At 42.1% G+C, this 16,985-nt stretch overlaps 1 protein-coding gene across 3 annotated transcripts in view; it reads right to left on the bottom strand.

Annotated features, from left to right (window-relative positions):
* Positions 1-1,267: 1,267 nt before the first annotated feature.
* MORC4 (MORC family CW-type zinc finger 4) overlaps positions 1,268-16,985 on the bottom strand; it is a 54,475-nt gene continuing 38,757 nt past the window's right edge. For 2 of the 3 annotated variants that reach the window (XM_039233501.1, XM_039233502.1), the window contains exons 14-17: positions 15,872-16,047; positions 3,108-3,801; positions 2,530-2,813; positions 1,268-2,223 (exon numbers count right to left, since the gene is read on the bottom strand). In XM_039233501.1, coding sequence (XP_039089432.1) covers positions 2,070-2,223; positions 2,530-2,813; positions 3,108-3,801; positions 15,872-16,047 — 1,308 coding nt within the window. In that variant the 3' untranslated portion in view covers positions 1,268-2,069. The remainder of the gene's footprint in view (positions 2,224-2,529; positions 2,814-3,107; positions 3,802-15,871; positions 16,048-16,985) is intronic. The other variant, XM_039233503.1, reaches the window with a different exon arrangement.

Below are 16,985 nucleotides of genomic sequence, written 5' to 3'. Positions count from 1 at the left end.
TCTGTGCAAAGTCTCTACCTTTTCATAGCCCCCATCTGAAGAACAAGCATCACTGACAGAAGAGTTGAATACCTTCCCCCTTTCTCAGGAATATTTACATTTAGACAACTGGGGCCTTCAGTATCACGGCCCAACTATCTGACGCGAAGATTAACCACACGGCAGTCCGCAGCTGCAGTGAGGGGAGAGCGAGGGGGCCAGGGGGATCTTTCAGTTCTCATTCTGATGGTGAAGCTTGGCTCCGGCCTCCCCTCACTCCTGACAGTCTCACTAGAGTCCCTATGATAGGCTTCCTCTCCAAGGAGGTAAAATAAGCTTGAGAGTCTTCTGTAACCCTGTAGAGGAAAACAGAATATCCAAAATGTTTCTCTGCACTGACCAATCCCATTGTGACTGCTTGATCTCACCTACCCCACTCCCTTCTTTTAAAATTTCTCCTTTACTTCTTTTTCACTGCTGGTATATTTTTACGTGTCCATTCTTCAACGTCTTGTGAAGAGTACCTTGAACTCTTTGGAGAGTATGTGCTATATAAATACAATAAAGTAATGAATAAACAAAATGTCTACTTTTACAAGAGCATAGGTTTTACTATTTCTGATAATATGAGATCAACCCTGTACTCAGCACTAGACTCAAGAATAGGTAGGTGGTGGATTCTGAGGGGTATCAAATAGTCTCCCCACTACCTGAAATCCCAAAGTTTGGTGGTACATATATATTTTTTTATTTTTTTTAATTATTTTTAATGTTTTTATTTCTGAGAGAGAGAGAGAGAGAGAGAGAGAGAGAGAGAGAGGCAGCATGAGCAGGGGAGGGTCAGAGAGAGAGGGAGACACAGAATCCGAAACAGGCTCCAAGCTCTGAGCTAGCTGTCAGCACAGAGCCCGACGTGGGGCTCGAACCCACGAACCGTGAGATCATGACCTGAGCCGAAGTTGGACACTTAACCGACTGAGCCACCTAGGCGCCCCAGTGCATACATATTTTTTTTAAATTTGAGCCCTGAAGATTTTTTCAAGAACTCCTCATCAAAATGCAAATACCACGTGAGGGTGGGCAGATGGGTCATACTTCAACCTTTATAGTTCCCTTTACATGAGCCCATCGCTTCTGCCAAACAAACATATTTTTTACATTCTAGCATTTTCCATGCTTTGGTTCACGCTATTTTTTCCAGAGATAATGCTACATATAACATAAATTACAAATATAAAATTGTATGTTAAACAGTCTCTCATCTGACATCTAAATCCAAACCTACTCATTCTTTTTAAAAACAATTTATTTTTTCCAATGTAAGAAGAGTAACAGGTTTATTATAGAAAATGTGAAAAAGGCAGGAAGATAGCAAGAAGGGAAAATACCAACCATGGTCCTACCACCTAAAGAAAGACCACCGTTAACAGTGTGGTCACGCTCATGCTTTAAACAAATCTTAGTTTAGGTCCCAATTCTGAGGTGATGCCTTCCTTCAACTTCCCTCCCCCCGCCCTCAGAATGTCTCTGTCATGTTCGTACCACTCCCTTGTACAAGTTATTTGACCTGGTGTGTGTGTGTGTGTGTGTGTGTCTTGTGTTTCCAACTAGGTTGTTAGATCCTTGAAGGCTGAAACCATGAGTTCTACTTCTTAATTTAAACCCACACACCTACTGCGTTGGACCCAGTGTTTGCTGACTGATTTCACCCAAACGGATACAAACCATTTCGGAAAGGATATACGAGTATCTACGTCATGAGAGTTACAGCTTTCAGGTCACCTGTATTGGTGACTATTGCTTTTCTGTTCCTGGAAGTCCCGAAAGCCCATTAACTAGCCTCTTTCTCCACACCAAAACTGAGTAAGAAGCAGGCTGAGTAAGAGCCAGGATTTACTCAAAGATTTTCTATATAAGGCATAAAGGTGAGAGGGAGAGGGAGAGGGACAGCGAGGAAGAGAGAGAGGGAAGGGGCGGGGAGAGGAAGAGATGGAGAGAGGAGGGAGAGAGAGGAGAGGAGAGAAGACAAGAGAAGAGAGAAGAGAGGAGAACAGGGTGCAGGAGGGTGTACAGAGTATTAAGTCCGGTGTTCAATCCAGTATGTGATTTGCCTCCAGCACCGTATACAGGATCCCATCCACTTGTTCTGAGTCAAACCCGATCTCACGAAGCTCCAAGTGAGGGAGGACAGAAGTAAGGAGATAGCTGACGTGGATACGCAGCCGCGTAAGCTTTGCCAAAGCCCTGTATGATGCAGTGAGGGGGCAGAAGAAATGACATGAAGTCATTAGCCAACAGAACAAAACGAAGCTCCTTAAAAACGGGCCTACGTTTCTCAACAATTAGGTTTCCATTAGCTAGACAGAAAGAAGGAAGTGCACTGCCACCGAGCACGGGGAGACTGACTGGGGCTCTCTAAGGATTCCTCAATCCTTGGTGGCCTGTGCATTAATTAAGGCTTCCGCCCTTATCTATGGCTAGTGGCTGGGGGTCCTCAGGGATGCTTCCCATTAGCACTCACAAGCTGATAACTCAACCCTAGGAATTAACCTTTCTAGGTCATCTCCCTCTGGGGTCCGGTAGGAGACCTGAGCCTTCTGCAGCACTTCTAGGTGTGTCTCTGTCTCCTTCAGTTTCTCTTTGAGCTCCTGCTTTTCTTCCTTGGTTCTCTCCAGCTCGGCCTTCAGAACCTGGAATTCGGCTTGGCGATACCCCATGTGTTTCTTGCTCCAGTACAAGCCTTCTGTCTCCTGGGTGGTATAGGTCACCAATTCGTTTTGGATTTTCTGGAATTCAGAATGCCAGTGATTCCTCTCCTGCTCCAGCTCCTCCACCTGCAGTCCAAGAAACACATACTCAATGACCCCCACGTGCGATGGGAGTGCCCCAAATTGCCCCTAGTACACTCGCTCTGTGATTTCTCTATCCATCCTCCACTTACGGGCCTTCTCCATCCCCAAACATGGGAGGGAAGCCCACTGGGGCTCATTCAATCTGAGACACAGCACAGAAGGACTCAACGGCTTCTTGCGGTTAGAAGCCTCAGAATACGAAACCCAGAGCTCCAGCGGTCTGTTCCGTTGGCCAAAATGAGGTCTTATACCCCAGTGGTAAGGTGCGGCCCTAACCTTTTGCTGGAACAGATTCCTTTCGGCCAAAACCCGTTCCAGTTTTTCTGTGGTTCTCTTCAGTTCTTCCAGCTCTCTTTGGCTCTTGGTCTTTGGTGTACTGCGCCCTCCACTCTCCTCATAACCTTGGCCCTTCTCCCCAGCGGCTGCGGCAGGGGTGGTGACAGAGGCCACAGAGGAATACGGCACTGGGCTCCAGGATTCAACTGCTTTTCTTTTCTCAGCAAGCTCTTCTCTGTTAAAAGGGATCAGCTGAATGGGAGCGCCTGAATCTCTAATACCTTTTGCGACACCCACGACGGCTACAAAGGGTCCCTTGTTCACTTCCTCCTTGTTTATGTTTGCGCTGCCTCTGTTAGACTCTTCTGCTACCAATCTTGGCATCTGATCTTCTAATTCTTCAGGGAGCAGGGACCCCTGGTGGTGGTCTTGGGCCCCTGAATATAGAACGGAGACCTCCCTACTCTGACTGGTACTCTTGCTTGCTTCTGGGTATTCTGGGGAAAGGTATGGTGGTGTGCTTCTCTCAGAAATGGATTTATCATGGCTATTCTCCCCTTCTGGGTAGGCAACGGCTGCCTCAACCCTCCTGTAAGGGCCGGGCATGGAATAATCGAGAGGAGGTGTTGTCCTCTCACTCTGGAGCCTTCTTCGTTTCTCTGCCGGCTCCTCTCCCAGGATCCACTTGTACTTACTGCAAGAAGGAGAGGAAATTAAAATTTAAGCTTTCACAATATAAGCTCAATATATTCTCATCCTGTGGAGCCTCTCTCCAAATTTCCTGCATTAAAACTGACTCGAGCTTTTATCCACAGAGCATTTCAGGTTGGGGATACAACTCAATCGCCAAACTCCAAACCCTTCAACTCATGCAACTTGTTGAGATAGCAATCACTCTGAAGGGGGAGCTGAGGTCAAAAGGTAGGAAAGTCAGCATCTGGATATAACAAGACCAGGTTGATCTTGGTAAGAATTCTGAAAATAGGATTGAAACCAGCCTGACTTAGGAGTTCCCAGAATGCAAGGAAAGGCAGAAAAACAAACAAACAAAAAATACACACACAAATCAAAATCCCCTAACAAGAGAATGGAAAAAAAGGTCATAAAAAGCCCAGTAGAATATGTGGAGGAAAACTGAGCCAGCTCGTTAATTTTAACGTGTCACAAAAACCTTCCAGTATCAAAGACTTAGGCATACTTTTTTATATTGCAACAGAACACCATACAGTTCCTTTGCCAGCCAACTGGATTGTGGCTATTGCCCATTATTCACTTGTAAAAGTTAATTAAAACACAGGGTGCTAGTCAGGAACAAACAAATTGAATCGGCCAATTCAAGTCATTTCCCTCTTAGGGCAAAAGAACTCCCCTCTGTCAGGGCAAACAGGCACTCCCTCGTTTCTTCAGGAAAGCACCGGACAGTAATCTTGAGTCCCCTCCCATTTCTGACTGCTATGTGCAATGACTGATGAAGGGATTAACAACAACAACAAAAAAACTGGTGCCATGAAATCTGTAGGCAATTTAAAATCATGCAGTGGGATGGGGACCCCCACCCCAATTTTTACCCATATCACTGTTCTGTCTTCCCTACAGAAAACCAAAGAAGGTTCAAGGTAAAAAATTAACTCTCGAATTTTCAATGAGAAAGAGTCAGGCATATATTATAGGCCACCTGACTGTATGTCGAGGCCACGCAGTTTTCTCTGCAATTTTTGAGAACATATGTAAGACATCTCAAACGTTAGCTTCTCACAGCACCCCGAATGTTCTTCAAAGCCAGTGTTCACTCAGGAAGAAAACTGGTCTGCATCTTAATAGATCTTGTTGGGTCAACCTCAGGGGGGAAAAGTTTTGTGGGCGATGTGCCAACACACGGATCTGTCTACAGAGCATGTGTAAGGGCCACTGCAGGTGGTGAGGAAGACAGTAAAACAGGCAGTTCAGAGGTCTTCATGAAGGCAGAGTATGGGGCACTAGATAGCAACACCCAAAGTTTTATGAAAGGCAGTGAAAGTCAAACGACCTGCCTTCTCTTCGTTTTCCCACCTCTAAGGGTTCTTTCTGTCCTTAATCCTCTTCTCTTCTCTCCCCATATTTTTCTTTGGTAATCTCATACAACCTCTTGGCCATAACTTCTGGTCAGTAACTCTAAAGTCATTCCCCCAGCCCTGATTTCTAGGACTGAATTTCCAATTGCCCATCACTCATTCCTTCCTGGGAGTCCCACTGGTACCTCAGGCTGTATAAAACTGGCCTTTCCATGTTCATCTTAAAACCTGTTCCTTCTCCTATGCTTCCGATATGTGTTATGACACCAGCAAACTCTCAGTACTTTCATATGGTTCTACTACTATCAACACTCAAATTCAAGCTCACATTACCTCTCCTGAACTATTGCTGTGGCTTCCTCCAGTCTCCCCTTCACTCACTTCCAGATAACCCGCTGCCAAGTTAATCTTCCTAAGGCGTTGCTCTGATCATGTTATACCCTTATCTGAAATCTTTACGTACTGCTCCCCACAACAGAAAAGCTCAAATGCCTTAACTTAGTCCATTTGGAGTGGACTCCAAAACAGAAGAAACATTTATTGAACACTTACTCTGTGCCACACAGTGTGACAGGTGCTTAATGTGTGTGGTCTCATTCAATTTTCCCAGTAACGCTGAAGTAGGCGGTGGTGTTATCTACCTTTTTTAAAGAGGATGCTCAGACCTAGAGAAGTTGACTTTCTCAAGGTCACGCAGCTAGTCAGTGGCAGCGCTGGGACATAACGTGGCCCTAGATGCTCTCTCATTACCTGCCTTCAAAACCACCAGCCAAAAGCAACGCTCCATCATTTCTTATGCTGCTTCTTTTGACTGGAGGGCCCTTCTCCTACCCAACACTGCAAGTCTGAGTCCAGCTCAAATGCTACTTCCGAATTCCCATAGCACCTTAGCACTCTATTACAATGTATATCACTTTTTACAGGGTGCATATGGGTCTCTTCTAAGTTCCCTACTAAAGTACCAAAGTAGAAACTCCTTGACCGAAGAGAGCTTAACTAACTGTGCTAGATGGGAATGAAGGAACAAAACCCTGCACATAAGAGGAAATAAACAAGAAACCATTTTGTGAATGAGGGAAAAATAGGTGACTTTTACTTATTGGTTCTAAGTACTTACTAGTTCTGTAAATTAAGGTCTGGTTCTTCCCTTTAGGGATTGATTCTTATCCTAGACCTGTAGTCACTCATTTTAGTGAGGATTAATTTAGGGTTTGAACAGCAGGAATTCTTTTCCAACTGCATAGTTTCTTCTCATTTTCTTTCTTCTTTTTGTCATACTCCTCAAAGGTCTGCCTGCAGAGGAGCAAGCTGATATTTTGACAGGGACTTCATCGAATATGTACCTCAATTTGGGGAGTATTGCCATCTTACCAACATTACATCTTCTGACCCATAAGCACAAAATATCTTTCCATTCATTTAAGTTTTCTTTATACTTTTTGGTTCCCAAGTCATACTTGTACTTCTGTTAAATTTACTCCTAAATACTTCATTTTTGAAGCGACTGTAAATAGAATCATTTGACTAACTCTTTTCTTAATTTTTTGGTGGCTATTTATTTGAAGTATAATGAACATAGTGTTATATTAGTTAAAGGTGTACAATATAATGATTCAACAATTCTATACATTATTCAGTGCTCATCAAGGTAAGTGTACTTTTTTTTTTTTATGTTTTTATTTATTTCTAGGAGGGAGAGAGAGAGAGAGAGACAGCGTGAGCAGGGGAGGGTCAGAGAGAGAGGGAGTCACAGACTCCGAAACAGGCTCCAGGCTCTGAGCTGGCAGTCAGCACAGAGCCCGACGCGGGGCTCGAACCCAGGAACCGCGAGATCATGACCCAAGCAAAAGTCGGACGCTCAAATGACTAAGCCACCCAGGCGCCCCAAGATAAGTGTACTTTTAATCCCTCCATCTATTTCATCCATCCCCCCACCACCTCTCCTCTGGCAACCACCAGTTTATTCTCTGTAGTTAAGAGCCTGTTGTTTGGTTTGTCTTTTTTCTTTGTCTCTTTTTTCTTTGTCTGCTTGTTTTGTTTCTTAAATTCCACATATGAATGAAATTATATGATATTTATCTTTCTGACTTATTTCACTTAGCATTATACCCTCTAGTGTTGCAAATGGCAAGCTACTGTAAACAATGCTGCAATAAACATAGGGCTGCATTATTATTTATTCAAATTAGTGTTTTTATTTTCTTTGGGTAAATACCCAACAGTGGAATTACTGGATCATATGGTAATTCTATTTTTAATTTTTTGAGGAAACGCCATACTGTTTTCCACAGTGGCTGCACCGATTTGCATTCTCACCAACAGTGAATGAAGTTCCTCTTTCTCCACATCCTTGCCAACACTTTTTATTTCTGGTCTTTTTGATTCTAGCCATTCTGACAGGTGTAAGGTGGTATCTCATTGTGGTTTTGACTTGCCTTTGCCCGATGATTAGTGATGCTGAGCATCTTTTCATGTGTCTGTTGGCCATTTGTATGTCTTCTTTGGAAAAATGTCTATTCAGGTCCTTTGCTTGTTTTTTAAATCAAGTTATTTATGGGTGTTTTTGGTGTTGTGGAAATTCTTCATACATTTTGGATATCAGCCCCCTTATTGGATATGTAATTTGCAAGCACCTTCTCCCATTCAGTAGGTTGCTTTGACATTTTGTTGACGGTTTCCTTCACTGTGCAAAAAGCTTTTTATTTTGGTGTAGTCCCAATAGTTTCATTTTGCTTTTGTCTCCCTTGCCCGAGGAGACATACTGAGAAAAATGTTCCTATGGCCAATGTCAAAGCTTTCTTCTAGGAACTGTTTTAATTTCTGTTTGTTTTTTTTTTTTTCCCCTCAAAGAGCTGACTTTTGTTTCCACTGATTTTTCTGTATTGTATTTCTACTCTCTATTTCAATTCCATTCTGATCTGTGTTATTTCTTTCTTTCTGCTTGATGTGAGTTTAGCTGGCTCTTGTTTTTGTAGTTTCTTCGAGTGGAAGTTTAGGTTATTGACTTGAGATCTTCCTTCAATTTTAAAACGAGCATTTACAGATATAATTTTCTCTCGGAGTGCTTTAGCTTTATCCCACAAGTTTTGATATACTTTGCTTTCATTTTCATCTTCTCAAGATATTTTGTAATTTCCCTTGTGATCTCTCCTTTTACTCATTTGTTTTTCTGAAGTGTTGTTTCATATCCACATATTTGTGAATTTCCCAAATTTCCTTCTGTTGTTGATTTCTAATTTAATTCCAATGTGACTGGAGTATGTCCTTTGTTTGCTACCAACCCTCTGAATTTGTTGAGGCTGTTTCATGGTCTAACATATGGTCTCATCTGGAGAATATTTCACGTGCACTTGAGAAGAATATGCACTGTGCTTTTTTGGGGTGAAGTGTTCTATACGTGTCCATCAGGTCCAGTTGGTTTATGGCATTCTTCAACTCTTCTACTTCCTTGCTGATCTTCTACCCAGTATGGAAGGTGGGGCATTGAAATCTCCAATCATTATTGACATCTTTCTCCCTGTGATCCTGTCTGCTTTTGCTTCCTGTATTTTGGGGGCTCTGTTGTTAGGTCCATATATAGGTATAATTATTATATCTTCTTGATGAACTTTGTCATTATGAAGTGTTCTTTTATGTCGAGTAACAGTTTTTGTTTGTTTGTTTAAAATCTATTTTGTCTTGGGGCACCAGGGTGACTCAGTCAGTTAAGGGCTTGACTCTTGATTTCGGCTGGGTCATGATCTCACGGTTTGTGAGATCGAGGCCCACGTAGGGCTCTGTGCTGACAGGGTGGAGCCTGCTTGGGATTCTCTCTCCCTCTATCTCTGCCCTTCCCCCGCCTATTTTCTCTAAATAAATAAATAAATAAACAAAAACTTAAAAAAAGTCGAGTCTATTTTGTCTGATGGTAGCATAACCACTCCAGCTCTCTTATGGTTGCTGCTTGCATGGTATATCTGTTTACATCCTTTTATTTTCAACCTTTTTGCATCTCTGAATCTAAAGTGTGTCTCCTGTGTATCTGGATATTTAAAAAAAATCTAACCTGATAATTTCTGTCTTTTGATTGGATAAGGTAAACTCATGGTATTTAATGTCTATCAAAATGACGGAATTTACATCTGCTACTTAGCTGTTTTCTACATGGGTCATGTGCTCTTTGTTCCTTTCTTCCTCTACTGTTTCTCTTTTTATGTTATGTGGATGTTTTCTCATTTAACATTTACAAATCTAACAATACATTGCTATAATTATTATTTTATGTAATGTTATGTCTTTTGAGGAAGCTGAGAGAAGAAAGCAGAGCGTTCACATACTGATAATGTTTACAGAGTTTGCTAAATCAACCTTCTTATTTTTCCATTTTAAGTTTTCTTCATTTCTTACTATGGCATTATTTCCTTATTCCAGTACTGCTTTGCTCCCCACTCACCTCCTTTGTGCTGTCATTGGTAAATATTTTACATCTGTAGATGAACCTAATAATAAAGTTATATATGTATATAAAATCATATACAAACACATAAATATTGCTTTGTGAAATTATTCGTTAAATTAGTGAAGAACAGAAGCAGGAAGGGCACCTGGGTGGCTCAGTCAGTTAAGCATCCAACTTCGGCTCAGGTCATGATCTCACAGTTTGTAGGTTTGAGCCCTGCATTGGGCTCTGTACTGACAGCTCAGAGCCTGGAGCCTGTTTCAGATTCTCTGTCTGCCTCTCTCTCTGCCCCTCCCCTACTCACGCTCTGTTTTTCTCTGTCTCAATAACAAACATAAATAATTAAAAAAAAAAATAGAAACAAGGAAAATGCCATTATATTGTCTTTTATAATTAATTAGATACCACTGCCAGTGCTCTTTTGTCTTCTCACGGTGAATTTGGATTACTGTCTGGTATCACTTGCTTTCAGCCTAAACAACTCCCTTAAGTATTTCTTGAAAGGCAGTTTTGCTAGAAACAAATTCCATCTGCTTTTGTTTATGTGGGGAGGTATTTATTTCACCTTCATTCTCTAAAAATAGTTTTACTGGGTTTAAGAGACTGGCCTGACACTGTTTCTTCTTTTACTACCTTGAATATGCCCTCTAGTTTCCACTGCTTGGATGAGAAGTCAGCTGTTAATCTTACTGGGGTTCTCTTGTACATGTGGAGTATTTTTCTCTTGCTGCTTTAGAGACGTTCTCTTTGTCCTTGGCTTTCTATATTTTCACTATGCTATGTCTGGCTGTTAATCTCTTTGCATTTGTCCTATTTTGAATTTGCTCAGTTTAGTAGAGTGCAGATGAATGTTCTTCACCAAAGTGGGAAAGTTTTCAGCCATTATTTCCTTGAATATTTTTTCTACCTCTTTTCTTCCTATACCTTCGACTCTGCATATGTTAATGTACTTAATGGTGTCCCACATTTACTTTGAGGCTCTGTTCATTTTTCTTCATTCTTTTTTCCTCTCTGGTCTTCAGATGGCATAATCTATAACTGATATATCTTCAAGTCTGCTGATTCTTTTGTGTCAACTCTAATGCCCTTTTGAGTCCTTTCAGTGAAACTTTCATGTTAGTTACTATACTTTTCAACTCCAGAATTTCCATTTGGTTCTTTCATACTTATATTTCCATATAAAATATATAGATATAGAAACAGATACAGATGTAGGTATAGGTAATTTCTGTCCCTTTACTGATACTCTCTAGTTGATGAGACATGGTCTCCTTTTAGTTCTTTGAACATATTTACAATGGCTGCTTTGAAGTTTTTGCTAAATCAGTCCTCTGGGTCTCTTCAGGAGCAGTTTCTATTATTTGCTTTTTTTCCTATGTACAGGTCACACTTCCCTGTTCCTTTGCATGTCTCATAAATTTTTTGTTGACAATTGGATATTTTAAAAAACCTTTTAACAGTTTATTTATTTATTTTGAGAAAGAGAGACAGTGTGAGCAGGGGAGGGGTAGAGAGGGAGAATCCCAAGCAGGCTCCACATTGCCAGCACAGAGCCCAATGCCAGGCTCAAACTCACGAAACCACAAGATCATGGCCTGAGCAGAAACCAAGAGTCTGACGCTTAACTGACTGAGCCACCCAGGCACCTGGATGGTTGTTTTTGGTTTTGGCTTTTTTTTTTAAGATTTCTTATTTTTAAGTAATCACTAGATTCAATGTGGGGCTCAAACTTACAACCCTGAGATCAAGAGTCTCACGCTCCACCAACTGAGCCAGCCAGGCGTCCCAACGACTGTATATTTTAGATAACACAGTCTAGCAACTTTAGATACTGATCCCATCTCCCGGAGTGGTTGATACTGTTGTTGTTTGCTTGGTTGTTTATTTAGTGACTTGGCTGAACTGACTCCATGAAACCTATTTCCTCTACAGTATACAGCCTCTGATGTTCCTGTTCAGATTTCTTCTTGGTTTTTATCTTTTACCTGGCAACCTAGGAATCACCCTTGGGTCAGTATAGGGCACTTCACTAGTCAGAGATTATGCTTAAGCACTCTTAGCCAGTTAGATTTTTATCCTTTGCCATTGGATGTATGTATGGCTTGGAGGCTGCTATCACAGTTCAAGGAATCGGTTTCTACCCTGCACTGAGCCAGGTAGTAGCAGCTTGGATTTTCCCTTTATAATCACCTGTGAGAGGGCACAACTTTGAGCATGCACACACTCTTCCAGTCTACTAGGAAAAGTGTGATTTACTTTTTAAGCCTGATTTCCTAGGAATCACCCCTGGGTCAGAAAGGCTTATTGTTCAGCCAGTGGTTAGAGGTTGTGCTTATGTCAAGCTTAGTGCCAGTGAGAGCCCTGTCCTTTGTTGTTTGATCTGTGTGAGGCTTGAGGACTGCTTTAAAGTCTACCGTATGTCCTAGTTTGATTGCTCTTGAGTAACTGCAGCCTTGTGCTTATGCACAGCCTTCCTAATCCTAGGGCTGACTATGATCCCAGGAGAGGTCTTCTTGACTTTTTCCTTGGTTTTCTGTGTTATCAAACTTCTGACTGCTCAGTCACCTTGCTTGTTGTAACCTGTACCATGGGGCTATGAGTGCCCTCTTCAAGGGCACTGCTCATCAAGATTTCCATTTTTTTTTTTTTTAATTTTAGAGAAAGAGAGACAGAGAGTAAGAGCTAGGCAGGGCAGAGGAGAGGGACAGATGGGGAGAGAATCTTAAAACAGGCTCCACTCTTAGCGCGGAGCCCGACATAGGGCTCCACCCCACCACCCTTGGATGATGACTGAGCTGAAACCAAGAGTTGGACGCTTACCTAACTGAGCAACCCAGGTGCCCCTCCATTATTTTTGACAGTGCTTTTAGGAATGGAACTCTCCACGATCTGTTCCACATAAAGTAGTCCTCTTTCCCTAAGCAGACCCTCGGTGCCACTGTGTAGAAGTGGCAGAAAGAAAAGAAAATTTTCTTTATGAATAGGTGCTGGGTGATGTTTTCTGGCTTGCTTCTTCAGGCATGCACCTCTGCCCTATAAGCAAGCTGGCAGAGCAACAGGAGTCCAGTATTGTCAATATACTGTTCCCAGGTGAGTGCTCTGACCCTGAGTGGGGGCTACATAGGAGAAAAGAGACCTATTCCTCTTGAGTCTGCCTGGAATGGAGCTTCTGCACGACAGAACTGGGGGAGATGAGAAATGTCAGAGGCCTGTCCCTCCCAGGTGAAACCACAGCTCTAGACTGGGAGCTAGGGAAAGAGGGAGTGCCCAACTTCTTGACCATACCCACCTGGATTAGAGCTCCCTGAGAAGTTTTTGTAAAATGCGGCTTGGAGGGGGGTGAGAGCAAGCTAAATGGTGAAGATTGTTGCTGTTGTTTCTGAAATTTCATAGGTTTTCTTGAATAAATATTTATTTGCTGTATTGCCTCTAGGACAATTTCTAGGAACTCTGAATGATTGTTTTACTCTGTTCAATAATATTTTCCAGTTACATTGTTATTTGTTCATGAAAGAGTCCATCACACTCTTCATTTCTCCATTCTGGAAGTTGCTCTCAAAGATCATCTTTTAAAATATTAATACTAGCTGCTGAATCAACGTTACTAATTTATAAAACTGTTCTAGTTCTACCTGTATTTGTTGTTTCAAATATTCCCTTAAACACACAAGAATGTCTTTCTTCCTCTCCTTCAACGATCACAGTGTCGTTTGGATGGCATTTTTTGTTATCCTTTTAAAACATAAACTAATTATAATCAGCCTTTGACATATTGTTTATTCAAGAGATCTCTAAGTGTCTAAATAATTTATAGCCACTAATTCTCTCCTTTGCCCATATAGCAATGGATACTTTAGACCTTAAGTTTGTATCATGCATATGAAAAGTAGCATATATTGGAGATCCTTACACATATAACTTTTAACATAAGCGCCTTCGTTTTTGATTCCATTACTGCCTTAGAACATTGCCTTTCAGGGGCGCCTGGGTGGCTCAGTCATTTGAGTGTCGGACTCTTGATTTTGGCTCAGGTCATGATCTCACGGTTCGTGAGATCGTGCCCTGTGTTGGGCTGTGTGTTGATAATGCAGAGCATGCTTGGGATTCTCTCTCTCTGACGCTCCCTCTCTCTCTTTCTCTCTCCCTCAAAAACAAACAAACAAACAAAAAAGAACATTGCCTTTCAATTCAGCAAGCACTCGAATATATGCAGAATGAATAAAGAAAAAAGGAATATTTCCTTTAGCAAAAATAAGCTAAATGATTATGCCTGCTTACATACTGGCTGAACCTATTCTTTACTGCAAGTCCTCCCATCCCCTTGCTAGTTTGTGAAAACTCACAAAGCTATTTCCACTGAAGCCCTGTACCCCGCTAGAACTATTAAAACCTCTCTAGGACAGTGTGGGCTTTATTTTATCTAGAGTTGGAGAGCTGTACTGCATGACCCAAGGAGCCTTATCAGCTTTAGGTTTTGATAATAACAGGGACCTTTGTAACTCCTGACTAAACCTGCTATTTCAAACACTGTTTTACAAAGAAAACCTTGTAAATTTGACTGAACTCTTGCGTACCTTCATTCTTCCCTATAAAAAGGCGGACTCTGCAATCAATCTGAATCTCTTTATACATGTAGCTTAAAATGACATAATCATTTTACTGACCTTACATAAAACATAACATTAGCAGCATCAATGATCACGTATCTCTTTCCCTTGAAAGCATATTGTCAAATTAAAATTATACACGACTGAAGTACTCTACCTATCCTCTATAGCCAAAACCCAAATCTGGATACAGCAGCTCCATAAAGAACTCCTACGGAGATGTCATTAAAGACTGATGAAGTATGCCACCCAATGGACGTACTGCCATACTGCACTCATAAAACATACAACCTGTATCAGCATTTGCAGTTTCCTTCAGATGACCAGAAACCACTCTAGAGTAAGAAAACAAACACCGAAGCAAAAGGAAAAGTGGTCACAGCAGGGAACGAATAGCTTTCAAGGGCAAGGAAACATTGATAGTCAGTGGCAATTTGGGTGTGTGAGCATCTCAAGGAGATCAAAGTAGAGAGAGAACAATGGGCTTCGAAAACACATGACACTTTACTGTCTATCCCTCCCAACGTACAATGGGAGCTGGAAAACAATGTATGGGAACAGAGTCGAATTAGACTCAAGGCCCTGGGACTGAGTGGACTATATTCTGCAGTACTGTTCAATCTTAGAAATTGCTCCTTCAGTAGGACTCAGATTTAACATTAGTTACTGAGTGCCTATTATCTTCCAAGGCGCTGTTCTAGATGATTTCATACAGATTCTCATTGAATCCCCTTAGCGTTGTGTTGTTTTGCTCCTAATAGCTTACTTCTTCTTGAGACTTTGTGCTCATGTTCGGGGGCTGGGAGTGGGTGGGGGGTCATGCGGTTCTTCCAATACTTATAGGGCTTAATTGTGGAAGAAGCACAGAATAGGGACCTGCACACGTGCAGAGACGCCTGGCTAGATGAGAGGCTGAAGAGACTCACCTAAGAAGAAAACAACCCATTATATAATCATCGCATTATTGATGACTACAGAAGTTTCTACTTTTAGAGAGCAACTCTGTACCTGCCTTATGGTTTGGCCCTGCCAGAAGCGAGAAGCATAGCAGAGAGGAGAAGGCAAGTCATAATTAGGAGTCCTGAGTTCCAGTCTCATGGTAGTACAGGGCAGTCATATCTTTCAGCACTTCAAACACTCCTGTTATTTAAGAGAAAGAAAAGGTATGCTTCTTCCTATTATAAAGACTAACAAAATCGTATCAAGAAGGTGCTAGAAGATGGACATGGGAAGCCCCAAACTAAACTCATACCAATACCGACACAAACTTCTAATGGTTATTTTTTTATATGTGACCGACAAGTGTTAGGCAGCATTCCCTTACATTTGGATTGCACATTAGGCTTTCCAAAGAGTTTTCATGGCCGTTATTTCACTCACAAAGTTCCCAACGTAATGTGAACAGGCAAAACATAAACGAGTATTTGTCAGATGACTACCTCAAGAGAGACAGACAGACAGACTTGACGCAGCAGGTGTAATGTCGGGAACTTGGAAGTACACGCAACAGACAAGTCTATCAGCCCCAAATGGTGTTTCTCCATCTGAGTTCCATGCTAGGCCGTAGGAGAAACATAAGCATAAACACGATAACCATCCCGACTTACTTTACAGGAAAACGGACCTGAAGCTTACTACTATTAAAGAGAGACTGTGTTTTTTACCCACCTGGAAAACTGAAAAACACTGGAATCCAGAGGCTTAAGCTGAAGAGAAGGTGTCCTGCTTTCTTCTCCAACAGATGGAGGCCAGCTAGGACTATCAATTCCCTCATATCCAATTGTCTTATTGTTCAATTCATCCATATCTTGAATAGTAGGGATCTTCAGTGGATTAGTGAATACCTAGCAAAGAGAGAAAGGATTCATAAAAAATCCCAAATTCAAATGAAATACCAAAGGATGAGTCAATCCTTCTGATGCTCGGAGAAAACACTTGGCCAAATAAAAAGAAACTGGTTTCCTACACAAAACAAACAGCGCGGTAATGTACACTAGAACACTGAACCCAGTTCAGTTATAACCTTATCAGCTGGACACCAACAGACCTCCACAACTCACTTATTGGCTCCTAGAGTCATCCCACCCACAACATAAAACCCAAGCCCCCTAATCACCACCTAATTCTCTCCTGTGACCCAGTTTTAAGGCTGGGTTTTCACTCCTCTGAGATCTGTGATGCCGGCAGGGGTGGAGGGAATAAGCATTGCAGCAAGTGTCAGTGCTGGTTTTGGAGAAATGCATGCGAAAGACTAATGTATATCCACAGTGCACACACACAGAGACATGCATCTAAGATTTGTGGGAGAGCCAGCTTATGAAGACAGTACAGATGATGAAGGTGGAGGGATGTAATGGGAAGGTAAACTGAATGAGGACAGGGCAGTCCCAGGCAATCTCCCAGTCTCCAGATCAGACTATTAGGCCAAGACATTAGGGTCTGAAACCTGTGTATTCATATACCCGGGTCTCGGTAGGATGTCAGAAGAAGAACAAGTTGCCTCTATCCTCACCAGTCTGACCTGCCCTGATCGAGTGGGGAGATGGTGAATCTAACATGCGACTAGCAGATACCTCTGGGAAAGAGGGTCAAGAGGACAATCATGCAAAAAGGCAAGGTTGGGTGGGGAAGACACATGGGTGCTATGGTGGCTGTCAGGAAAGGAGTGTCCCTGAGAGGACGGCCAACCTTATTGCACCCTTCAGCGTCCGGAGCTGGGCAACCATGTCCGAGAGACAGTGCTCCTGAAAATTCAAAACAGCAGAGTCTTCATAAAGCCAGC

This window comes from Hyaena hyaena, unplaced genomic scaffold, assembly GCF_003009895.1.
Source record: "Hyaena hyaena isolate Hyena2069 unplaced genomic scaffold, ASM300989v1 scaffold_77, whole genome shotgun sequence".
Lineage (NCBI taxonomy): Eukaryota > Metazoa > Chordata > Mammalia > Carnivora > Hyaenidae > Hyaena > Hyaena hyaena.
This window is presented reverse-complemented; position numbering and strand designations above follow the sequence as displayed.